This window comes from Diadema antillarum, unplaced genomic scaffold (genome assembly GCF_040938485.1).
Source record: "Diadema antillarum isolate AM-2024a unplaced genomic scaffold, OU_Dant_1.0 scf00000151, whole genome shotgun sequence".
NCBI classification, from domain to species: Eukaryota; Metazoa; Echinodermata; class Echinoidea; order Diadematoida; family Diadematidae; genus Diadema; species Diadema antillarum.
In genome coordinates this window covers 971,167-988,136 of record NW_027271040.1, presented here as the reverse complement: position 1 = coordinate 988,136, position 16,970 = coordinate 971,167, and the positions used below count along the sequence as shown (strand labels likewise).

The following is a 16,970-nucleotide window of genomic DNA, read 5'->3' as shown; positions in this document are numbered from 1 at the left end:
GATGATTCTAAAAGGAGGTACATATTACAGTGTACTTTGACACCTTAAAACGGATTAACTGTCACTGTTATTCGAATGGGCACAACTTCTTTTTTAATTTTTGGCCAGACTCTTTGCTGAAATCTACTGTCTTCTTATCAGTGGTCAAACGCTAACCTGTATCGGCAGAGCCTAGACGGGGACGGAGGTAACTGGCTAGCGGAGGTCACTATACTCCTGGGTGATCGCGGTGGGGTGGACGACAGAGGCGGAAGAGCAGCACCTGGAAAGAGATTTGAATGAAAGAAATTAACACAGTTGTCAAACTGTTGTGAAACACACACACATACACACACATATACATATACATACGCGTCTATGGTGGAAATCGAGGACATGTTTTACCCACAAGAATTTCACCACATAACCAAGGACCTGTGTGTAAGTAGGAATCTTGTCAACCGAGGACTCATTTGTATATATTACCATACAACCGAGGACCAACAAACATGTACCCCTAAATGCAAAAGCAGACCGTCTGGAATGGTCTGGAATGGTCTGTAATGCGAGGACATCCTCTGTTCGCTGGGTGTCCTCGGTTTAAATGTAAACTTTGTGTGTATGTCCTCATTTTCCACAATGGGTAAGCGCACACACACACACATTGGTTCATATCTAATCTGTCCTCTAATTCCTGTGCAATATTTCACAAACTACTCAGAATTCAAGAAATATGAGAAGTTCCATTTTGCCTCTACAGTAATGACCAACTTCATCCTCTCAGAACCACCACTGTAAAATGCCATGGACAATACATGCCAATAACTCGCTGGTGGTGATGTCAGCGTTAACACTGCATTAAGTCACAGTTTTCAAGACAGACACATTTATACATAAACACAGCCGAAGTCAGCACACAGGGCTAGAGTTCTTACTCAATCATGAGAATGGTCCACACAAAATCTCAAATGAAACTGTAATGTTACCTGCATATTTTGTGATTTTTACTGGCAATGAATCAATTCTTATTGATCAAAACCCTCACTCTGAATCTAATACCATAAATCAGTCATTTTGCAATCTCACACATTGGCATTAACAAAACTCATGCCTATCAGCAGGTTCTCCTTGATATTAGCTTGTAATCTCAAACCGAGACGATGAAATAAAATCTATTTGTTTTTGACACCGGCGAATGAATCAATTTTTTAATTTACACCATCCTCCATAAGAATGATATGCTAAGAGATGTCTTCTACCTTGAATACTATGATAAATTCTTTCAGTGCATTAGAAGGAAAACCAACATGATAAACCTCTATAGTGAAGGGACTTATTAGATGAGTTTGGTGACTATTGAATCCCTTTACGGCCAAATTTCCTCTGAGGCAATTTGCTCAGCATCCAAAATAATTTGCCCTGAGACTGGGGAAGCTGGCCTGCATGTTCTCTCTCCACATCTGAGCCTGTCATTGAAGCCACGAGGGAGCAGAGAGCATAATCTCCCTAAATCTTCAAGGGGGTTACTTGGAAACCCCGGGGACCGTTTACCCGAAGAAATGTCCTGCTACATCCTGACACCCTTGTAGGACGAGAGACAGGAGGAACCTGTAATAACCTCTCCACTCAGGCATACAAAGATGCCTACCATCTTTAATACACCCGTTGAGGATGGGCTGATTTTCCTACAACACGCATTTCCCATAGATGCTTGCCCGAGTTTACACGGGACTCATCCTCAACGGGTTAAGGACAGACAGCCTTTTCACGCCTTGGAGAATATCAACACCAAATTGGCACATACCAGCAATACTGCTGCAAAAATATTGGTATGTGCATTACAATGCATGATTGATTCCAACTAGTATTTGTCCTCCTTGTTGATCCTACTAAAAGCTCAATTAAACTATACTGCCTCTTCTGCATCTTACTCCTCCCATGTTTTGCAGGCTAAGATAACACAAAAGGATTATATATACATCAATATATTGTACTATATGACATGAATTTTCCTTATTCTCACTTTGTCTGAAAAAAATAAAGTAATACTAATAGAGAAGTTTTCTTCATCAAATTTAAGCTGAATTGTAAAGAATGTGTTTCTTTCGTGAAGACATGAAAATGACATAAAAGTCATATCTAGATTAACAAAAGGCTTGGAGTGATGATAAAAACGATAGCTTCCTGATATATCAAAACAGATGTAATATTTTCAAATTAATGAATTCTACTGTCGAGTCGTTTTTATAGCAACTGACAGGCAAATTGACTTTCATCAAGTCAGACATAAATAAGCTCTGTTTATAGTTGTGACTTTGTTGTGACTTCTCAATTTTTATAATATTGTTTAATCAGTTGATTAATCTTTTACGGGCTTTCTCTCAATTTGACCACTGCGTTGAGACGTCTTCTCCTTCGGAAGATCTGGTGTTCATCAAACAAATCATCCCACGCTTTTCCGAATATCCTCTCTAAGGATGCAGACAAGGTAAAATGTCTGTTAAAGATAATTCAGTGCATCTGATCTTCATTTAATCATTATGTATGCTTTCTACCATGTAGATACATACTTTTGATAATTGAGGAAAAGCATGTTTCTTTGACAGTACTCAGCTTCTCCAAGCGGGGAAGGGGAAACAGAATTTTAGTCTATAAACAAGTTCCTGAAGGAGAAGATTACTCACGTTGTACAGAAATGTGAAATCTCAAAACTTTGTAACTTCTACCATGAATTGCGCCCCTAAATATACACCTTGTTGTTTATATACTCTCATTCATACAGTAAATACAGCAGTATGTACATATGTGTGCTTTCCTTACCAGCTACGCTGGTCCTTTTCAGCTTTTCCCGAATGAAGACGAGGTTGGATGCCAATCTGGCGCGGTGCGCACCATTGCGTATTCCAATGTCCAGCAGATCTTTCTCGCTCCAGTGCAGTAAATCCTGTACAGACGAGGGGCAGCATACAAACACACACAATCAGAATAGGGCCCAAAATTACGCAAATGTCACTCGGCTCTAGTGGCTGACCAGAATAATTCATAAACAGTGCTGAGCTTTGACTAGAAAATTATATAAATAACACCGAGCTGTGACAACATCCATACATCATGCAGCTCAACCAGAACACAGATTTCGACTGACAGTTACTAAAGCACATTTTACCCCTATACCACCATACCAAGGACCACTGCAATGCAAAACAGCATTGTTACACTCATCTGGCCTTTCTATTGTGAGCCCTTTGAAAATCCCTTCATTGTTTGCAGTGTTGGGTAAGGCTAGACAGAGGTACTTGTGTAGGAATGCACTTTAGACTGCTGCCTTCTGGAAAACAGTTAATCTTCTGGAACACACAGATATGGGGCAGAGATTACACATTAGTTTGCATGCTGTATACATTCCTTCACACAAAAGTATTTGATACTGTCAAAGAGTCAAGCAGACAGATCTGCAAGGACAAACAAACATATATAATCAAAACTGCATTGTATTCACATCACACCTGAAAACAAGATCCCACCTAGGGCCCACCTAGGGGTCTTGCGTTCACCCGTGTATCGCAAGTTCACCTTCCACGCATTCATGCAGACTCTTACTTCAGAACATTGCAAACTTGGGGGGGGGGAGGGGGGTGAATGTAACTTTGAGAGCTGGGGACATGGTGTCCATTTGCATATTCCATCACACTCGTACAAATAGTTGCCAAATACACTGTACATAGAAAGTTTGACAATGCAGTTCGAAAAAAAAAAAGAGACCTAGAGCTCTATCACTTCTGATTCTAGAGAATAATATTATTGAATATTCCTTAATTTGGGAGGTTTGGGCCCCTGGGGCCCCCAAGGAAAGCAAGGTACCCATTTAAGCAAATTGAGATCCCTTTCCCCTAGGAATGCTGCCTGCCAAGTTTGGTGAAAATCAGTCATGACGTTTTCAAGAAGAAGATGAAAATGTGAAAAGTTTACGCACAATGCACGACGGAAGAAAAGCGATTGCAACAGCTCACTTGAGCCTTTCATCCACCTAACCATATCAGCATCAAATTTCTCTTGTTAAAATACTTACACATGTACGTTTAATATGATGATTTAATAATCCAATTATGTATGATACATATGTTCATCTCTCAAGTATTTGTCATTATCGAAGGCTACATTGGGTATTTGCCTCCCGTAGACCACCCACAAAGATTCGCGCAGCTCTCTTCCAAGTGCAACATATTGATTCGCCAAAACTTCCTGCTACCCTTCCAACCTTGTACATCACAATTCTTTGAACCATGACCACAAGTGCACTATACAGGACTTGGATCTCACAAGAGATATTTCACACACCTACACACACAGAGATCATGTAAATCATACGGCATGAAAATATAATGACATCAGCGTATGCAAACAAACTCCATAGGATCAGTGTCTCAGATCACTGACTTTGCAGCATACGTAAAGAGGCCATTTAAGGCTTTGTATCATATTCCTCAATACCCTGTTTGGCATGTTTGAACAATTTTTTTTTCACCCCAGACATAAAATATTTGGGGAATTTTGCCCCCTTCTCTTTTTTTTTTTCTTCTTTTTCCTGCAAGTGCACCTCACCCCTCAGAAAATGACTTCCAAGTTTACAGATCCGCTCGACTGTTTCAACATCCGTTTGCTCTAGCCGTGCGTGCTGGAACGACAGGACTCCGTCCCACTGTAAAAAGCTCACGTTCTGGATGGAAGACTACACATCAAAATCCAATGCCTGGGCTTGAGCTATGTAAGACGTACGTCCTTAATTCAGTATTCCACTTCCAGTTAAGAAGCATACTGCAAGGCTTTAAAGCCTTTTAATGTCCAGCTCTCAGTTTGCGTAATCGTCCTTCCAATTGTCTCAACAGAATCCTCTATTCTATCTCACCTCTTTATGCACGGATAGGTTCTCTTCTGCCTTAAAAGTTAAGTGCTAGTCTTCTTACAAACACTAGACAGGGCTATTTGTCATATCCTTGGATTAAATACATGCCATCCTAACATGTATTTAGTCTTTAAACTGACTACGGCTACAACAATGGAGAGGAATCCATTCTGCATGATGGTATGCTTTCATAGCACTAAATATATCATGCATCCTTTATGTGAATAAAACAGAAATGGTCTGGGAATGAGACTAAAGAAGGCAGGGGGGTGGGGTGGCTGGTATGCTTCAATAAGTAAGGACTCATCGCTGATAATCAATACACTGAGACTATTTAGCATACTACCAGCACTCTTCTCGGAATGTCTGTGGACAATACATGCTATTGTGAATAAGTGTTGTGATACAGGCTCATTACGAAGGATGACATCAGCAGCGGAGGGTTCCACTATTAAATCTCATTCGAAATAGATCGGTCACGACGATACTATGCATATCGTCATTGATCACCGCTGCAGATAGAGATGATGAGCTAATGTCACAACTGTCGTGGGCTAACAGTTGTTAGATCTTGGCATTTGAAGGAGAAAAACAGAACATAGACGCAAAGAAATCTGGACTCATTGCATTCATATGACATACTCTAATCAGATAACATGGTGAAGCTTGCATGCTCGTGACTATAAAAGGAGGACATCCACCCCACCCCCCCCCCAAAAAAAAAAAACAGAAAAAAATGGAACTGATAAACAACAAACCACTGCCCTCCCCCCCCCCCCCCAGGAAATGTACACAAATAAAAATGGACGGCTACTAGAGAAACCACAAATCAATCAGACAATTCTCTCTGTTATGTGAGCATTGAAAGGTAAGCTAATCATTGACTAAAGGATGACGTAGCTGTGACATCACTTGGTTTGTGGCTGCATTTACGTTGAGCTCTCAAAAACCGCTGCTTTTTTACCTAATTTGGAGAATCTGCCCAGCTGCAAATTGTTTTGATTGACTCGATTTAACCACAATAATATCCATTCCACAAACAGAACAAATCACGGGGCAGTGAATCTCCTTGAGAATTTCGTATACCCACACCCACAAATTGAATGAAAAAAAAATACAAGAAAAAAAAAACTTTAGTGCCTCGTTGATGCCACATATCAACATATCAGAACCAGCACAAAGTGGGTACATGGCCCATGTCTGTATTAAAAGCTGGACCTTTTCTACTAAATGTCACTAAAACAGTCCTCGGTTTCTGATTTTTTTTTCATCTCACTGCAGAGATCACACATGCAAACACTGTTCATAACAGCTAATAAATTAAACCCTACTGTACTTTTATTCCCTTGAAAAAAAAAACAAAAAACAATCCAATTACCCTTCAATAAAGAACAAAATATAACGTCAGCAACAAATTGTTGGATAACAAGAAGAGAGGGATAAAAAAATCATTACACTGGAAGTATTCATAACTCAATTTAGTGATTTGGAAAAAAAGTATACAGAGCTAATGAAAAAGAAAACAAAACTATGAAATAGCAGGATCATTAGCATGTCCTTTATTATAAAAGAATAAAGAATATGAGAAACAAGGATTGTTATGTTTATAACATACAATATCTGCTAATATACAATGCAATTTCCTTTGTTTTTGAAAGGCCATTGATATCAAGGTAACATTATTTATGGGAGAGAGGAAATATCCTTACAAGGTTGTGGTGATGACTTCCTTTGTTACTCATTGCCATAATTACCATCAAATCACTAAAAAAATGAATTTTTAAGTCAATCCAACATCCACTGGTCAGATTATCCTTCATGGATGATCCAGATGCTTCCACAAAGTGGGCTGAACACAGAGACTATTTTTTTTCTTCCAGTCATTACGAATTTTTCATACAAACTGGCAACTGTGATCACCCATGTATTGTCTAGTTGAAAAGGTGGTTCTTTGTTTTAAATGTACAAAAATATTTTAATTTACAAATCTTGTACATTTCATTTCATTAAATATCTTTCTGTTTTTCACAATGTATGATAGTCAATTTTGAGGCAAGTCCTTCCAAAATATTTGTATGCATGTGGACTCAGGGAAAAAAATGCACAATCACTAGCTAAAACACTTCAGGAGGCAAAAAAACTGAGGAAAACATCACACAATCCCTTCAAAAATTGTGAACTTTTAGAGTTTGGTGAATTCCACTCACTACCCTCTCTGGTGGGATCTCTCCTTACAACATTTGTGATGTCACAATAAATATCTAGAACAACATCAACGAAATAAAACAGGAATTACACAAAACTTTTCCTCAATGCTTCCAGGGCACTTGACCTTGATCTTCTAGAATGCATGGAGATTGACATCGGCCTCAGAGAATGTGTGCTTTTCATTTAAAAAGAAATGAATAGGTTCACCTTTAACCATGAAGAATGTTTGCCAGTAGAAAAGCAAACATTCATGTGAGGTTTTAATTCATCCCCCCCTCCCCCCCCCCCCCCCCGAAGTATGAGGTTGCAATTCATTTCTTACTCTGAGGAATGAATTCTTCAGTCAACTTACTGAGTTCATATGTTTCACAGGCAATCAACTGCCAGTGGCCACTCCTTAAATATGTGCTAAGTTGATAATCACAGCGTCATTCCTAGAACCACACAACAAACTCTTGTCAAAAAGTTATTTTAAAAAAAATCCACTTTGCAAGTACAAATGAAAAAGAAAAAGACACCACACCTTCTTTTTTTCTGATTCATACTATTATCTTGTGCTGCAGGATACTAGCTTTCAAGGCATTCTACTCTTTTTGGTCCCCCTGATGGGAATGCCCTTTTACTAGTTTTAGGATTTCTTCTTTAAGTACATATAATATTGTCTGGTAAGACATGCCTAGTTGATGCTGCTTCTTCAATCATTAGCAGCTTTGCAGTACCGTTCAATACAGCACCATTGTGGAGCATGAATGCCCCAGCATCCGGAAAAATCATTGATAGAAGGGAGAAAAAACTGCATAAATACTGTATAATATGCAACTCCTGTTACGTTCAGTCAATATTGCATCACATTCGCAGTAGATTTCACAAGAAACAAAGCATCCACATTGTGGTTTGTGAGCTGTCATATGAATCACTGCATTGTAGATCTGTGTGCGTGTACTATGTGGAAAGGAGGCAGTATAAATAATTCAATTAATCCGTTATTGGCAATTCACGCTATAAAGTGCAGTTGCGAGTTGTTGACAAATACTTGCGGAAGTACGCAAGCAGCACGCTCCGAGGCACACTGCTGCATATTGTTTACATGCACAGTGCTAGACATTGATACTCCCAACAAACTGACTAACCAGTTTTTCTCCACCACTGAGGAAAGTCTGGGGACACTTACAGCCCACAGTCACAGAGGCTATAAGCAGAGTACTTGTACTTCGATTTCAATATCAAAGGCACAATGATATGAGCAAACCTTTCTACCCAACAGATTTTTGGTTTACTTCCATAAGGCAATCACCAAGAGACATGTTGTAACAATTGGAGCATTAACTCACACTGCCATCAAAAAACCACAGCTTTTCTGCACATTCTGTTTTTTCGTTAAAAGTTCCAAGTATAAAACAACTGGTATGTGAGCAAAAATTGCAAATTCTCCGAAGAAAAGACATCTTTGAACACTCAGAAGTTTTATTCAGGGTTGGTGTTTGGGAGTTTTGTTTGTTTGTCCATTTGTTTGTTGTTGTTGTTTTGGGGTTTTTATAGGCCAGTGTAAATGCTTGTCATCCTGGCTCACCAGTTTTATTCTAGTGTTTGGTCAAGTGATATCTACCCTCAGCGCTGGAGATCTCCTGCCCATCTGCCAACACTACTGATCTCTGTGTAAGAATCACTGAGAACAGTGACTTAATAGAAATAGTCAGATTCAGTGAGTTAACAGTGGATTGAGCTTTATTCACACTTTATGTTTACAAGTACACCTTGTAGGTTTTAAACAATGCAGTGCATAATGAAAAAACTAAATAAAAAAAAATTACCATATCAAAAGGATCATATGCTTGTACAGTATTCTGGTAGGCTCCACAGGGAAAATTAACCTGTTGAGGATGAGTCCCAAGTACATTTGTACATGGGTATACTTGGGCAGGTGTCCATGGGAATAATGTGTGCTGTAGCAAAATTAGCCTGTCCTCAACGGGTTAATGTCAGGATACTAGAGCACAAAATATTTGAGGTTTGTTCATTACAGCTACGATTTGTCAGCCTCTTGCTTGTCAGGCATCATTAAATCCATGAATGCAAGTAAAGTCGAATTCATAACATCCTGGCACTAATACCATTTCGAGCAGAACAAATCACAATCAACACAGGGTAATGATTACCATGTTATCAATCACTAGTGTTTTAATGTTAACTGTTGCCGTTCCCTTGTCTGCAGAAACAGACCTTTAACTCCAAAATACTTCACGATGCTCTGTTGAAGATCTAAGTCGTTTTCACACCTATTGAGAAAGGTAACTATAACTGTGGCGGATCCAGAGGGGGGCGCAACCGGCACACACACCCCCCCCCCCCCTTTATTTTTCACTAAAAAATAAAAAATAATAATAATGTTTTAAAAATGAAATGAAACCCGGAAGTGGCCCCAGAAATATTAGCTGCACCCCCCTCTCCTTACAGAATTCCTTGATCCGTCCCTGATTATAATGCTGAATTACAAGCAGAATTATAATTATGGTTCAAGTTATTGTCCATTCATACAACTAAGGAAGGCTTCGCGGATTCTGCAGTTTTGAATTTCAGAGCAAGGAGGGGCGTTCAGACTTCTTTCCAAGTTCCCATTCATCACTCTTGAGCAGAAAGTAGCCTGCGCTTTGACTGCAGTGTGAGCACTTGAGGAGTGCATTTTCTATGTTGGAAGCAGTTGAAAGGTCACCGTAAGCTCTGCCCCCCAAAACATGATTTTTTAAGACCAATCCCATCACATGACTATTTCATTATGTAATTCTGACGAATTGTGATTGGAAAATGCCTCCGGACCATTATTTGAAACAAAATTGAAAGTACGATTCAAATCAGCCTCCATGATTCCAGTTTGCATTCATACGTCAAGAGTGCTTAATTTGAATCACGATTCTAGTAATGCCTCATTACTGTGCTTCAAATTAACCAGTTGAGGACGGTTTGATATTGCTACAACACGCATTTACCATAGACACCTGCCTGAGTTTACTAGGGACTCATCCTCAATGGGTTAAGCACTCTCCTGTACATGAGAAAATGAGGTTTTGGGGAGGGGGAGGGGAGGGGAGGGGAGAGAGAGAAGCACACCATATTGTGGTCTGACAACCACAAGGGCCTTGTCCTCAGTCCAGTTCAAAACCAGACTATCAATAAGGGAGTGGAAGAAATATAGAGCAGTGCGAGAGACAGACAGACAGACAAACTGACTGACGGACTGACAGATAGAAAAAAAGAGTAGAGTAGAATAAAAAAGGGCAGATGGGGTAATAGTTAAGGAAGGGAGGAAAAGTTTCATTAGCTTTTTTTTATTACATTTTTTTTTTGTAATAAAATATGAAGCAAACCAGCACTTAAAGGTCTCCGAGAGAGACTGGACGGTCAACACTTTGTCGCCAAATAACACTGGCAGGCAGAGACTTTAATGGATCTTGAGGAGCCCTAAACAGATCTCTACCATCTCACCCAGTAATTGATCTGTTTAGACAGACGGGGATGCTGTCTACTCCTTGCCCTCATCACCAGGGGCTCATCCCAGTTTCTATCTAGACTCTGCCAGGCAGGAGGGGGTGGGTGGGGGGAGGATGAGGCGTTCGTTTTGTCTCCTTAGAGCGTTTTCAGATGGCAAATGTGACCACCCAGCTCAAAATTCATGAGAGAAGTAGGTCAAAATTGATTTCCTCTTTCCTACATGATTTAAAAGAGTAAGCTCTAAGCTTTAAAAAGATATAAAAATTATATTATGTTAAAATTGGATCATCTTCACCAATTTAACACACGATTGAAAGTCCTCATCAGAAGGAAAACCTATGACAAAATCACTCTTGATGGCCAAAAGTTACATATTTTTCTGGATTATTATCGTTTTCCAAGCCCTGATCAAACCAACCTTTGATATATCGGATACTAGAGGTGATTTCACTGGTCAAAAGTTTTTTGTTTTTTTAAATGACGAAAGTCCACTCAATTGTGTTCCACTGACTATTACAATCTGTAATGACAGCTTGCAGAGTGAATTAATATTAGTTCACCTATATCAGGCTGGTTCCATGAATCCTTTTCAACATCTTCAGATGAAAACCCACTTTTGCAGCACAATCGCTTCCTCAAACACAAACTGTAGGCACTGTTTCAAGAGGAAATCATCATCTTGGGGTTTAATCACATATTAATTTATCAATTAAATCATTGACAGTATTCACTTACTATTCATTCAGTCAGTCATTTTCAATTCTTTCCAATTCATCTAGATGTACTTATTCCGTTTTGTTCTTTTTACTAATTACTTCAGCAGCAATTCAGAGATTTGGATGCTTTCAGGTTCTTTGATTTTTAAGACTTGACTATACCAGTACGTCCAAAGTCCAAAACAACATTTGCAGGCAAAGTTGATGTTTATTGCTTTGCCATTCCACAAAGAATAAGTACAGCTTTTCAGTGACACCCTTCCTCTGTTTGGCCTCACTACAATATTTGACCTTTAAAAAAAAATCCTTTTCATAATTTTTTTTTCTGACTTTGCATTTCTACCGCTGTGGAAGAATAATAGCAAAGCAAGGATTTCATCTGGATGATCGATTTATCTTTGTTTGTCAACACCTCCGCCATTTAGCGATTTCTCTGGAAGTCAAGGACTGTCAAATTTGCGCAGGGAATGGCTTCATTGGCCCACCTCAGTGGTTCAGTCACAATGGCAATATTTTGTTGAAATCATCGCAGCGTGTTTGGCGGTCACCCAGTCACTGAACCCATATTTACACAAGTCTGATCTCAAAGTGCGTATGAAACAGAACCGAAAGCTTTCAATTTAGCAATGCCGAGCGAGTGTCAACTCGCTAGCATCATTGGGTGCCTCCCCCCATTTGATTGTGGATATAAGAAAGGTTACTAGAAGCCCTTCATGTATTTCCTTTCTTGCACACCTGGCATGCTAGTGCAATAACCATCGATTTGATCTGATTACAGTACCAAACTGGTAAAATTTAAAGAAAGAAAAAATATACTATAGATCATATCATAATAATCATCACAACGCACAAAGATTACACAGCTAGAAATCAAAGCATCAGACACTCTTGCAAAGCCCTACTGCAGCCACAACCCTCCTATTCCCCCATCCCATCACCTTACTTCACACTATTGGCACTTGCTTCATTTTCAGATGGATTAGCTCCAATCCGATGCTAACAAGTCACATGATAAACTGAAAAAAAAGAAAGACAATCACATGACTTGCATGCAAAAACTTGGTATAGACTTTCTGTTTACATGAATAAGCTGAAAATTTGATAGTTTAGTATACTGTATGAACTTTGAGAGGAGCTAAACTGAAAAATATTTTTAAAAATAACCTCACAATCTAGGGAAAACAAAACTATGGGCCTCTTATCTTGAAAAAAAAAAGGTGCTGATGACCAATGCTTCTTCAACTCCAATGATTTTGCAAGATTTCTCTCAAAAAACACACACAAAAAAAAAGAAACATTTGTCATGACGATGAAGCAGCTTGGGAAATTCAGATTATGACAGAACTGTTTCAAGAAATATGCTATACTAATCATTTCTACATTTGTATGTTTGTATCTTGAAATCAGATCATTTTGAATGAGAGCACCATGACAGGGCTGCTTAAAGGGAACCCAAACCCACAGAGCAATTTGGATTGAGTGAAAGCAGCAATATTAGTAGAACACATCAGTGAAAGTTTGAGGAAAATCAGACAATCGATGCTACAGTTATGAATTTTTAAAGTTTTGGTGTTGGAACCGCTGGATGAGAAGACTACTAGAGGTTATGACGTATGAGTGGACAACAACATACAGAAAATATAAAGAAAATTCCACAAAAATTAACTATTCTTGTATTATGAAAGAGCACAAAACTTTAAAAATTAGTTTTCAGAAAGCAGGGGGAATAATTGCTAGCCTTAACATATGTCACTATCAACTTGATGGAATGTGTAATTTCTCATGAAAAATGAATTTCGTGGAATTTTCTTTATATTTTCTTTCTATTGTTGTGTCTCATATGTCATAACCTCTAGTAGTCTCCTCATCCAGCAGTTCCAACACCAAAACTTTACAAATTCATAACTTTTGCATCAATTGTGTGATTTTCCTCAAATTTTTACTGATGTGTTCTACTAATGTTGCTACTCTTACTCAATCCACAATGCTCTTTGGATTTGGGTTCCCTTTAACTTGAGCTAGAGTTTGGAGCGAGACACTGTGAGGGAGCAGAGCAACAAAGCCTGATGGAGCGGGGGGGGGGGGGGGGGGGGGGGGTGGAAAGGGGTTTTCCCTTTTTTCATGGTAAGGAGCTTTGACAATCTTACACTTTGATTATAGTGTAATCTGGTACATACTTATTCTCAAGATTTTAATATATACAATGTCCATAGAGTGGGTGCACCTGTCAAAATATCTTGAAAATTGGGATTGGGCATATCAAATGTTCAGAATGTGAGGGATTTTGGACACAATTTCTTTTGTTTTCATTTTTTTTTCGGGGGGGAGGGGTTCAGAGTGAAACATTGAGAATTGCATAAATTTTGTGACTTCAAGCTGATTGTGAAAGAGTTGGCAGGCAAACCATAATGAAATCTTCATCATCATCATTATCATCATCATCATCATCGTCGTCATCGTTATCATCGTCTTCATCGTTATCATCATCATCATCATCTTCATCATCACCATCATCGTTATCATCGTTATCATCATCATCATCATCTTCATCATCACCATCATTGTTATCATTGTTATCATCGTTATCAACATGGCCATGTGCACCATCAAATGCCACACACTGCCAGAGGCTGGTTACTTCTTTCATCAATAGTGCCCTCCCTGTCTCTTGTGAACTTTTGCACATTGTTACAATGCAATTGTGCCTGTCTGTTGATTTTGTCCATCCAAGTGCTTTTTGGCACCTCTGGGCCCTGCTTTATGAAGAGTTATAATTGATTATATATAGTTCATTTCTATGGCAAGTATGGCAGCCTTTGTGGTAGGGAAATTTATAATCGATTGTATCTTTTGATAAAACAGGGCACTGAAATGATGGCAGTTGGCTTTACCTTGGAGAATAAAATGTTGAATGAAGTCATCCCCCCTATGACTCAAAAATCACATTTTTTTTCTCTACAAGACAGACCTCGGAATTATTGTCTCAGGGTCTAGTCCACTGAAAGCACCTATATTAAACTGTCTGTCACAGTACAATGTCCTCAGGATTCATCATGTCAACATTGCACATATCCTGTATTTAAAGCCTACTTTCATCCACTTTCCTTGGTGTCTACATCTCATGTCCTCATAACACTACTGGCCGGATGAACGTTCTGGAACATAATGAAGCACTACGTACACCTCAACACCACATCCCAAGATTACAGAGGACAGACATAGTCTTGTCATAAGGCAAGGCACTTTGCTTTTCTCATTACTTTAGCTACGCCTGTTAGTAATTTCACCCTAATTTCACACATGCATGCGAAGCTTGTCCCAGGACCAAATTTGGAGGACATTGAGGGAAGACCCAAATAAGATGACTACCATTTCTATACCGTTTCAATAAGAATACAAGAGATATGCAGAGAGATGATTGTAAGAAGAGGAGGGGGACCTTTTCTCTCCCTGTAAACCCCCTTAAAGGGAAGTTGTGGTATTTCTGTCTACCAAGCTTCCTAATTTGGGCATGACTTCCCCTTGAGAGTGACCGTGTGGCAAATACGACCAGGGCGGGGCTGGGATGCAGGAGGAGAGAGAGAGAGAGAAAGAAAAAAAAAGCTTGGATCCATGAAATTCTATTGTCGAATACCTTAAAGGACAAGTTCACCTTCATAAACATAAGGATTGAGAGAATGTAGCAATATTAGTAGAACACATCATTGAAAGTTTGAGGAAAATCAGACAATCCATTCAAAAGTTATGAATTTTTGAAGTTTTTGTACAGTACCCGCTGGATGAGAAGACTACTGCAGTGTATGAATAACTTAGATGTCACATGCGTACAACAATATAAGGAAAATATAAGGAGAATTTCACAAAATTCCATCTTGTTGAAAAAAGTACACATTCCCCTGACTCGTTACCGACAAATATTATGGGTAATATTATTCCCCCTGCCTTTAGAAAGAGGTAAGTCAAGTGCTCTTTTATTATGCGAAAAAAGTGAAAATATGTTGAATTTTCTTTTACATTTTCTTTATACTGTTGTACGCATATGACTCACAAGCTGTAGTAGTCTCCTCATCCAGCGGTTCCAACACAAAAATTTAAAACATTCATAACTTTTGCATCGATTGTCCAATTTTTCTCAAACTTTCACTGATGTGTTCTACTAATATTGTTGCATTTTCTCAATCCATATGCTTATGAAGGTGAACTTGTCCTTTAAAGGGATGGTACAGTATTGGTGGAGATGATAATTTGGCTTTTAACTTTTTGCGAGATACCAAGAAAACACTTATGAAATAGTACAGAGCATACCATTTTAAGAGGAATTCAAAGTTTATTTGATGAAAATAGGGTTTGGAATGACTGAAACATAAAAAAAAAACAAAGTAAAACAAAGCGATCGTAATAAAGTGTGGGTCCCACACTTTATTAGAATAGCCCTTTTTTGATATCTCAGCCATTTCAGAAACAATTTTCATCAAATAAACGTTGAATTCCTCGTAGAATTACATGCTCTTTCATATTTCATAAGAGGTTTCTCATTAACTCAACGAAGAATGTTAGAAACCTGAAATTAGATCTCAGCCAAAACTGTACCATCCCTTTAAAGGATGCCTTAACGGTAGCAATTACCAACTTAGGTTAAAGTTGATGCTGCATAAAAGCAGACAGCAGTGTATGTCTTATTTCATGTGAGAATAAAATACCAAATATGACAGATTTAAAGCGTCTGTTGTTTTATTTTGTTTCTTCAAAAAAATCATCAGATGCAAATCATTTATATCAATAATGTAATAAAGACATACCTTAGCTTAACTTGTTGGCAGACACACACACACACACACACACATATCCATCCTTAATGTACAGAGAATAAGAGATGGGAGAAAGAAAGGTAGAGGAAGAAAGGAAGTCTAGTCAATCATGGACATAGGCCTAGATCTATCCCGTTTATTATTAATACAGTTAAAATGAAATTCTTGTAACAACAAAGTAAAAATTCAAGTGAGAATAATATTATCATGTATATCTCTTTATATACTTTACTGTTGGTTATAACTAAATTTCAATATAACAAAAGAAAACTACCAGTCCCGAGGACTGTGTTATTCAATATGAGAGTCACCTGCATAACACTTTTGAAATCATTCTAGAAATGGAAATGTAGTAAAAGCCAATGGAAGAATTGTGAGAGGGTGATATCATATCAATTGTCCACACTTTAATGTAGGACATAGGCCTACCGCATTTATGTGATTGCAACTCGCATCAATGCTCTGTGAAAAAAAGAAATGCAGAATTCAGAAATTCCTTTCATTGCTAATTCATGTCTAATTTGAATGACATTTCTATCATACACATTGTGGAATGGTCACAAATGCAATGGTACAAGATTTCGCACAAGGTGAAAGATAGAGCCGCTCTCAACACAGCAAAGTTCATGCCACAAAAACATCTTACTTTACAGTACCAAAATACTTGCAACCAGAGAATGAAAGATTCACCACAAAACTCCTCAATTTAGCAATTTACTGAATGGAGAGAAAATACCACAAATAAAAGACATTGAACAATTATTCATAACAGTGATCATCCTTACCTTTATCACTCCGTTTGATTTTCATTGAATCAATCAAGACTAACTTAAATCCTGCAATGTACGATGCATTCTCTGTCTTTGATCA

The 16,970-nt window shown here is 38.4% G+C and overlaps 1 protein-coding gene across 1 annotated transcript in view; it reads right to left on the bottom strand.

The window, feature by feature from the left end:
- The window catches only part of LOC139721902 (breast cancer anti-estrogen resistance protein 3 homolog), a 75,168-nt gene that overhangs the window by 18,830 nt on the left and 39,368 nt on the right, over window positions 1-16,970 (bottom strand). The window contains exons 4-5 of the mRNA XM_071633229.1: window positions 2,800-2,923; window positions 157-262 (exon numbers count right to left, since the gene is read on the bottom strand). Of these exons, the coding sequence (XP_071489330.1) occupies window positions 157-262; window positions 2,800-2,923 (230 nt within the window). The remainder of the gene's footprint in view (window positions 1-156; window positions 263-2,799; window positions 2,924-16,970) is intronic.